The 9,704-nt window shown below is 42.0% G+C and overlaps 1 protein-coding gene across 1 annotated transcript; it reads right to left on the bottom strand.

The window, feature by feature from the left end:
• Positions 1-4,705: 4,705 nt before the first annotated feature.
• Positions 4,706-5,876, bottom strand: LOC147828361 (endogenous retrovirus group K member 9 Gag polyprotein-like). Its single transcript, XM_087210208.1, has 2 exons — positions 5,445-5,876; positions 4,706-5,332 (listed from the first exon to the last, which is right to left on the bottom strand). Exons 1-2 carry the CDS (start codon positions 5,874-5,876, stop codon positions 4,706-4,708), a joined length of 1,059 nt encoding a protein of 352 aa, XP_087066334.1.
• Between the last annotated feature and the right edge of the window lie 3,828 nt (positions 5,877-9,704).

Below are 9,704 nucleotides of genomic sequence, written 5' to 3'. Positions count from 1 at the left end.
TTCATTTTCATGAAATTTCTCAGGTGTTCTTTGTCATGGAAGTATATAATTTCCCCATCGATTTTGAAATATAATTTTGCAGAATGCAACAGTCTAGGTTGAAAGTTATTTTCTTTTAGGTCTTGAAAAAGTTCACTCCAGGTTCTCCTTGACTTAAGAGTTTGTGTTGAAAAGTCTTCTGTGATTCTGATGGGCTTTCCTTTGTATGTGATTTGTTTCTTTTCTCTAACTGCTTGTAGCATTTTGTTCTTCTGTTAGGTTCCTGGGATCTTGATTATTATATGTCTAGGTGTAGATTTTTTTTTGATCATGGCTAGTTGGAGTCCTATATGCCCCACTTATCTGTATGTCCAATTCTTTTGTTCTGTTTGGAACATTTTCTGTCATTAATTTTGTGAACAGATTGTCACGTTCGCCTTTGACCAGCAATGATGACGCAACACCAACGCTCTTCTTCTAGCAGTTTATTCAGGAAAACTTAACATTCTTTTTCTTCTACCCCTGGGGAGCACCCGTCCCTAGAATAAGTACCCCTGAACCAACCAATCACGGATAGTCATGTGGCAAATGCGGATAGGTACACGTAAGAGGGGGCAGAGCATCAGACACATCACAGCCAAATAAGGAGTTGTTTATCATAAAGAGCTCTCACCGTCGGGATGGCGGAAGGCGGAAACCAGCGCCATCTTTAAGGCGCGGCACACGCAGCTCTCCACAGTTCCCCCTTATTGTTTAGAAGCGAAACAGGCTGAGAGTAGAGGTCTGATCTCTGGCAACCATAAAGGACATTGTATAGACTCTACATCAGGTTTCTCAACCCGACTTGAGTCCAACCCGTCCAGTACCCTTTTTCCAGAGGCGGGAGTTGTTAAAGGATTTATTGGGAGAGGACGGTACTAACCCACATGCAATCAGACATGCTCCCCATGAGATCACTAACAGCAGACAGCGATTCTCATGTGCAGTGCTGTGCCGTGCAGCCTGAATGCGATGCCTCATAATTTTATGGCTGCAAGCCATGTTTGGGGGGACTGCCCAGCCTCAATGGCTGTGAGCGCTTGAATAATCATAGCCCTGTCTCGGTTTTGTGTAATCCTCATCCGGCACAAGCACCACAGGCCCACCAGAGAGGTCAATATCAGAAGGCAAACTACCGCCCCAATACCCGCCCATTCCTTAAGATGATTCAGGGTGGAAGAAATCCAAGATGTCCATCCTGTAGCCAGGGAGAGATCAATTCTGGTTGAATTTACGTGGACGATGGCCACTCTTAGCCGTTCCATCATGGTGTCAAACTCTCCGGTCCAGTTCCCTAAAAGATACTCAGACAAAAAGGATTCCCCATCGTTGGACTGTCTTGACTTGCTTGATTTGGTTCCACACTAGGGTCAGGAGCAGCAACCGCGCTGGAGCCTTCATGATGAATCTTTCTTGTCAGCCTCTCGGGCACCCACACGGGATCCTGACGATTCTGTGGAAACACACAAACAGACCCCCTCATCCACGCTAAGACCGGGTCAGGTCCTTGCCATTCTCCCGTAATAATATCTTTCCACTTTACAAAACCTCTATTAGCGGGAGAATGTTGTATATGGCGGTCAGCTGCGGATGTTCCTTCCACATCCAAATTTAAAAAATTTAAAGTAAATAAGGCAAGGGATATTCTTTCTCTAGGGGTGCGGCCTTGGCCTATTCCCCCCTTTTGTTTTAACAGACATTCCTTGAGGGTGCGATGAGCACGTTCAACTACACCCTGCCCTTGTGGATTATATGGCAAGCCATGATTAATTGTTACTTCCATTTGTTTGCAGAAGCTTACAAAATTTTGAGCCGTGTAGGCCGGCCCATTGTCTGTTTTCAACTGCTGAGGGCGGCCCCAGGCAGCCCATGCTTCCAAGCAATGAGTGATAACATTTCGTGCCTTTTCTCCACTTAAAGGTGTTGCATGAATAACACCAGAACAGGTATCCACTGAGACATGGACATATTTTAAATTCCCAAATTTAGAAAAATGAGTAACATCCATTTGCCATAACTTTAAGGGTAATAATCCACGAGGATTAACTCCTAAGCTAGGAGGATGATGATGGACCACACAATATGGACAGTCGAGTACAATTTGCCTAGCATCATTTCTAGACAATTTAAACTTTTGTTGTAAGGTTTTAGCATTAACATGAAAGGTTTTATGAAAGCGAGCAGCTAACTCAGTAGCAGTTCCAAGAAAAATATAATCAGCTCTAGTCCAGGAGTCCACAATACTGTTGCCTGTAGCCAGAGGTCCAGGCAATCCCGTATGTGCTCTAATATGTTGAATATAAAAGCATTGACTCCTGGTAAGGATCAGCTTTTGTAATTCCTTTAACAATGAACATACAGAACTAGCCAGTCTGATCGGACCCGCCACCTCTAGAATTTTTACAGCATTGACTACATAAAATGAATCTGACAATAAATTGAATGGAAAAGGACATTGATTAAATACTTCAATGACAATTTTAAGTTCAATTATTTGTGGAGATCCAGGAGCGAATTGTATGGAAACAGGATCTTTACCTTCAATCAGATACACCCCACAGCCCGTCTTTGAGCCATCAGTAAAAATATTTGGGGCTCCAAATACAGGCTGAGTGGAGGTCACCTTTGGGAATATAATAGGGTGCTCTTTGAGAAATGTTAACAATGGATGCTTAGGATAATGGTTATCTATCAAACCTGGAAAGGAGCACCTCAAAATGGCCCAATCATCAATGGTACTATACAAGGTAGCCAGTTGAGAACTAGTATAAGGGACCACTATAGTGGTTGGAACTGATCCAAAGAATTGCAGGCATTGAGATATCCCTAAAAGAGCCAAAGCAGCTACCGCGCAAGGGTAGTGTTCAATGGACTTTGTAGGGGAAATTTTTGGATGGATCCATAATAATGGTCCCTCCTGCCATAATACTCCTGATGGTTGACAAAAGGTGGGGAGAATACATAAAATAATTGGTAAACTTTCTCTCCACCTCTGCAAGAAGGCCTTCTGCAAACTATTTTCAACCTTTTGCAGGGCCTCCCTAGCTTTAGTAAGAAGCCTGGGAGAATCTAAAGCAGAATCCCCTATCAGAATATTATATAAGGGCTTTAACTCATAATTTGGCAATCCAATATATCCCCTAATCCAATTGATATCTCCTAACAATTTTTGAAAATCATTCAATGTCTTTAAGTTATCTTTTCTTAACTCTAATTTTTGTGGCAGAATTTGTTTGGACTCAATCCTTGCACCTAAATAGTTAATAACCGTACCCTTCTGAACCTTTTCAGGGGCTACAGTCTCCTTTCTTTTAGCAATTGTATAAGTCTAGTATATGTCTTGTCTAATAATCTCTCGTCTTTAGCTGCAATAAGGATGTCATCCATGTAATGGACACAGCGAACACCAGGGAATTCCTGGCGCAAAGGTTTTAATGTTGCTCCCACAAACAACTGACACATGGTTGGACTATTGGCCATACCTTGAGGCAAAACGACCCATTCAAATCTTTGGTCTGGTTCCTCATGATTACATGAGGGAACGGTAAAAGCAAATCTTTTACTGTCCTTTCTACTTAATGGAATAGAGAAAAAACAATCTTTAATATCAATAACTATAATGGGCCAAGAGGATGGCAAAGCAGACAGTAGAGGCAAACCTCTTTGCACTGGACCCATAATTTGCATTTGTTGATTAATAGCCCTGAGGTCATGCAATAATCTCCATTTTCCTGATTTTTTTTTAATAACAAAGATGGGCGTATTCCAGGGAGAGACAGAGGGTTGGATGTGATTTAGATGTAGTTGTTTTGTAACTAACTCTTTTGCCGCTTGTAATTTTTCAGAGGAGAGTGGCCACTGAGGAACCCATACTGGCTCCTCTGTTTTCCAGGTAATGGGTATTTCTTTCTCAGCGGCCCCTAGGAAAAACCCAATCTCTGTCTAAATTTCCTCGGTTGAACCGGTATAGGGCTCTTACGCCCTTGTAAATGCTTCCCGATTCCAAAGCCGGGAACATAGCCCATCTCTCTCATCATGTGTTGAGATGAATCTGAATATTCATTACTCAATTTGAAACCCATCCCTTGTAGTAAATCCCTTCCCCACAAGGATATGGGCAAGTCCAAAACATAGGGTTGGATAGTCCCTGAATGGCCTTCCTGATCTTTCCATTCTAACTGCCTCGCACTTATTTCCGGTGATTTCACATAACCAAGACCTTGTAGGGTCTGAGAGGCCATCTGAATAGGCCACCCAGAGGGCCAATCTTTCTTTGCAATTATGCTTTTGTCTGCACCAGTATCTAAAAGCCCTAAAATAGATTTACCATCCACAACTAATCCTAAGGTAGGCCTTTGTCCCATGTCTAGAGACAGGAATGTTAAATCAGTACCCGTGGACCCAAAACCCTTATTGCCTCTAGTGGTCTTTTGCACTGGGAAACGGGCATGGAGACTAGGCAACAAAAGAAGCTGAGCTATCCTGTCTCCTGGAGAAATGGCAGTCACTCCACGAGGAGATGACACCATGATCTTTATATTTCCTGTATAATCAGGATCAATGACTCCCGGATGAACAATAAGTCCTTTCAAAATTGTTGACGATCTCCCTAGCAAGAGACCAACAGTGTTAGGCTCTAGAGGTCCTTTAAGATCTGAATCTATCAGTTGAACCCCCATCTGTGGAGTTAGTACGAGTCTGGTGGCGGAGCGGATGTCCAATCCTGCGGAGCCTGCAGTGGCTCTCCGCGCTCCCGTGGATGACGGAGGGAGGGCCAGTTCTCCTGTGCTTGTTCTTTCTGCGTCTGAGCACTCATGGCCCCATATATTTGGGGGCCCTGGGGTCGGGGGCCCCGCTGCCCGTTTTTTGAATGGGCACCGCCAAAGCCCTGGGCCAGAGGTTGTCCATTTATGTCCTTAACTGATCGACACTCATTGGCCCAATGATTTCCTTTCTTACATCGAGGGCAGAGGCCAGGCTGACGTGAGCTCAGACCATTTCCTTCTTTTCCCTTCCCCTTTTCAGGACACGCCCTTTTTAGATGTCCTTTCTTCCCACAACTAAAGCATGTACCTTGAGTAGTTCTTCCTCTACCTCGTGATATTTGCATAACTGCCGCTGCAAGACCCGCATTAGTCAAAGGGCCTCCTAACTCTCGGCAGACTTTCATCCAAACTTCAAGGCCTTTGCCTTTATAAGGAGTTATGGCGGCTCTGCATTCTTTTGTACACTGTTCATATACCAACTGTTTTACCAGCAGTAAAGCTCTATCAGGATCCCCCCCAAATCCTTCCTGCTGTTTCCACCATTCTCGCTACAAAGTCAGAAAATGGTTCTGTAGGTCCCTGAATAATCTTAGTAAGGTTCCCTGCTACTTCTCCTTTATTGGGAAGACATTTCCATGCTTTGACAGACATCTGATTTACTTGAGTATAAACTTCAGGAGGGTAGCCAGTTTGTTGATTGGCAAATCGACCCTGTCCTAGCAACATATCTCTGTCCCAGGCTGGTAGACCAGCCGTTTGATTAGCTGCAGCTTGTTTCACCGCAAACTCAACCAAAAAGGCCCTCCAATCAAGGTACTGTCCTGGACTCAAACAGGCTCTAGCCAGACCAGCCCAATCACTAGGCGTCATGCAGTACCTTTCTAAAGCTTCCACTTGGGATACAGTGAAGGCCGCAGTAATTCCATAAGTCCGAACTGATTCAGCCAATGTTTTAATTATTTTAAAGTCTAAAGGCTCATGCAACCTATTCCCAGCGTTATCTTGGAACACGGGACAGGCCAGAGTCAGCTCTGTGCGGACTTGATGCCATACATCCGGGCAAAGTGACTGGTTACGGCTCCCTTGGCCCATACCCATTTCCTCCTGATGATAGGGAGGAGGAGCAGATGGAACCAGGTCTCCCTTCTCCTTCTCCGGAGGCTTCCTCTTTTCTTTTCCTTAATCGATGTCTTATCTAATTTCTCTAAAAGAGCGTGAATCTCCTTCTCCAAATTTTCCGCCTCAGATTCACTATTAGAGCTAGAGCCTTCAGTCTCAGATGAATTGTCTGACTTTGCCGATCTCTCCTCTTTCAGTTGTTCTAACACTGCTTGCCCTTCCTCTACCGCATGAGAGCACCTATGATCCCCCAAGCAGCTCCTAACAAGTTTCCACACGGGTATAACTCCTGGTTTTAATGTTCCCCGTTCCTTTGCCATGTCTAGGTCTCGCCCTAGTTTGTCCCAGCAGGGGACTGTAAGATTACCCGATACTGCAAACCAAGGGGCGGCAGTATCACACTCATTTAGAAACCTCTGTAGAATGGATTTTTTCAATCTTAAATTCTTTGATAAGAGCAGCTCCTGTAGAGCCAAAAAAATTGGGTGCGAATGAGAAGCGCCCATGTCTTGTTTTCGGTTCGTTGTCCCACGAACTTTACTTTCGGTTCGCGAATCCGCGAACTTGTCTTCGCTCCCTTCTGCCTACAGACAAGAGCAACTAGCCGCAATGACCGCGGACCTTATTGTCCCAACTTACCGCGGGAACTTACCAGCACGCTGCCCTGACTGCTAGAAGTTCTGAGCTGAGGGTTCCCCGTATGGGCCACCACTTGTCACGTTCGCCTTTGACCAGCAATGACGACGCAACACCAACGCTCTTCTTCTAGCAGTTTATTCAGGAAAACTTAACATTCTTTTTCTTCTACCCCTGGGGAGCACCCGTCCCTAGAATAAGTACCCCTGAACCAACCAATCACGGATAGTCATGTGGCGAATGCAGATAGGTACACGTAAGAGGGGGCAGAGCATCAGACACATCACAGCCAAATAAGGAGTTGTTTATCATAAAGAGCTCTCGCCGTCGGGATGGCAGAAGGCGGAAACCAGCGCCATCTTTAAGGCGCGGCACACGCAGCTCTCCACAACAGATTATTTATTTCATTTGTATTTTCTCCTGCTTTTTCATGGACTCCTATAAGTCTTATATTATTCTTCTTTGTGTTATACAGGAGCTGTTGGATTGATTTCTCATGATGCCTATTTTTGAGAGATCTCTCTTTTTGTGGTCACTGACTGCCATCCTGTCTTCTATATCTGATATTTTATCTTCAGATTGCCTCCATTTGCTATGAATACTTTCAATAGAGTTTTTAATCTCTTGGATATTTGTTTGAATCTGTTTCATGGATTCCATTTCTTACCTATGGTGAACATTCATGGTTTCCATTTCTTTCCTATGCTAGGCATTCATGACTTCCATCACAGTCCTGAACTCATCTATTTTTTTTTTTATCTGTTTCTGTTCTAGAGTCTCTAATCATGTCTTTCTTTCTGGTCACCATCTCTGTAGTTATCTGGGAAATCATTTCCATTTTGAATTTTTCTAGAGCCTCATTGTTCTGTTTTGTTATTTCCTGTGCTATCAGTTCAGGGTTTTCAGGTGGTTGATTATCAGACTTCCTCCTCATTTCCCCCAGAATTTGCCTTTGGTGAGCTGGCAGTCTGGGTTTGAGCCTTGCTTAAATGTCCTCTCATTCTGGTTTTATTAGTTTACAATCTCATAAATAATATACAAGGTTCCTCCCCACATCCCCACCATTATTTTTGGATTCTTGAATCCTAGATGATGGCCATTTTTACTGGAGTGAAGTGGAATCTCAGTGTTGTTTCAATTTCCTTTGTCTAATGGGCACAGATATTGAACAGTAATTTCTTCTTAATTATCCAACTTTTTGGAGTGCAGATTTTTAAATTAGTTACTATTTGAAAAGTTTTCTGATATTATTTTTAAACAGGTTTTTATACCATTTATTTGTCTTCTGATTTTTTTACTGGTTCCAATTAACCCAAGATGTCTTCTTTTCATCATCTAGTGTTGTTGAATCAATTTGCCATGTTTTCTAGTTGTTTGTAAGATAACTTAAGAGTAATTTTTCACTGATATCAGACATATCTTCTAATTCTCAACTCTGTCCTCACATTGGTCACTTTTGGTGCTTATATTTCCAATAGGATTTTCAATCTCCTGGATTTGTTTGACACCTTTTTAGGGATTCTAATTCTTTGCTAAACATGTTACTCATATTTTGTATTGTTTTGTTTAGCCCAGCTAGCTTTATATTGAGTTAACAAAAATTAATAAGTTCTCTCCTACAGATCACCAATTATTTACATGTCATAATTTTTAAGCTGATATCGATACATCAATATTAAATACAGTCTAAGTTAGCATTGGGTTTTATTCTTTGTGCTTAACATTGTATTTTGACAAATGTAAAATGACATATATTCAATGACTACAATATCATGTAGTTTCACTTTCCTGAAAAAAGTACTGAGTACCAAGGCTATAAATTCTGCCTGTCTGTCATTGTTTCTTAAAATTATGGGTGATGAATATGAGAAAATGAAAAAATGGAAACAAAGTCTTTGTAAATAGGGAGTAGTGGAGGGGTTGGAGGGAGAGTAGGGGAAGGGGGAAAATAAGAATCAAGATATATTATGTAAAGGTACAAATCTCCAATGATGAATATCATTATATTGTATACCTAAAATGTATAAAAAAATAATAAAAAATATTTTGGGTGATGAGAAATAATTTCTGGCTTTGCTTCTTTGCTTTATGGTGAAAAAATTTTTCCTATGTAGACTAGAGTTTTAATAAAAGCCTAAATAATGGAGGAATTCAAGAGTGTAAGTGTAAAAATGCATCATCACTTTACTATTGTATTAAACTATGGAATTAAGATATTTAAAAGAGCTAAGAAGTAGCAAAGGGGGCCGAATTAGATCACTCAAAACTGCAAGTTACTTTGGCCTCAGTCCTCAATTACAAATTTGGATTTTCTGGATTCAGTGTGAGTATTTGTACCTCAAGGAATGGAGAGCACATGTGGTTGTGAGTTTCAGCACATGGAGGTGTACACATACAAGAAATGACTTGCACTGTGCTGTACCTTTTGTTTGTGGGGCTGTAGCTCATTCTTTTGAGGTTTGGAGGGCATAAGGCCCATATGTTCTTGACTATGTGTCATTTCACATCATTGAAACAAAAGCCTAACATCTAATTATCTAGTGAAATCCTTTAGCAACACTGCAATGGCATCTATGAAAACAGCTTATTGACAGATTCAGGAGAAAATTTGCCTGGGAGGAGGGGGCTCCTAGGGTGTTGCTCACAGTGAGCCTGGGTGAAATCATGTGCCTCCAGGTAGAGATGATGACCCTAAAATGTAATTTCTAACTTTCATTTTTCAACTGTAGAAAAGACCACAGATGCAGAACCCAGAAAAGAAATGGTGACAAATGCCTTCTGGGGCCATGTAGAGGCTTCTGTGAAAGGAATAAGGGGCAAAAGTCTGTTGACCAGGGTAAAAAACAACACACACATTCCCACACACATAACATGTATATTTACCTGGCTCATATTGTTTCCTCTTCACTGAGATTTTGAAGGGTTTGAAGACACTCTAAATGCTTCCCTTTCATTATATTCCTTATCCTGCAGCTCCCTCACTTAGTGTGTTATCTTGATAATGAAGTTTGCCTTCACCAGTATGCACAAGGATGAACATGTGGTGCTTGGGGGAGTTTTCTCCCACTACATTGATGTATATTATACTGGTGTCATTTTATACAGGTAATGAAGGATTTATTTACTCTGTCATAAGTGCCTACTTCATGTATTCATTTGCTTTTT

The sequence above is a fragment of the Heterocephalus glaber genome, unplaced genomic scaffold (genome assembly GCF_053883595.1).
Source record: "Heterocephalus glaber isolate CG9 unplaced genomic scaffold, H.glaber_assembly_v1.0 deba00001126, whole genome shotgun sequence".
NCBI classification, from domain to species: Eukaryota; Metazoa; Chordata; class Mammalia; order Rodentia; family Bathyergidae; genus Heterocephalus; species Heterocephalus glaber.
This window is presented reverse-complemented; position numbering and strand designations above follow the sequence as displayed.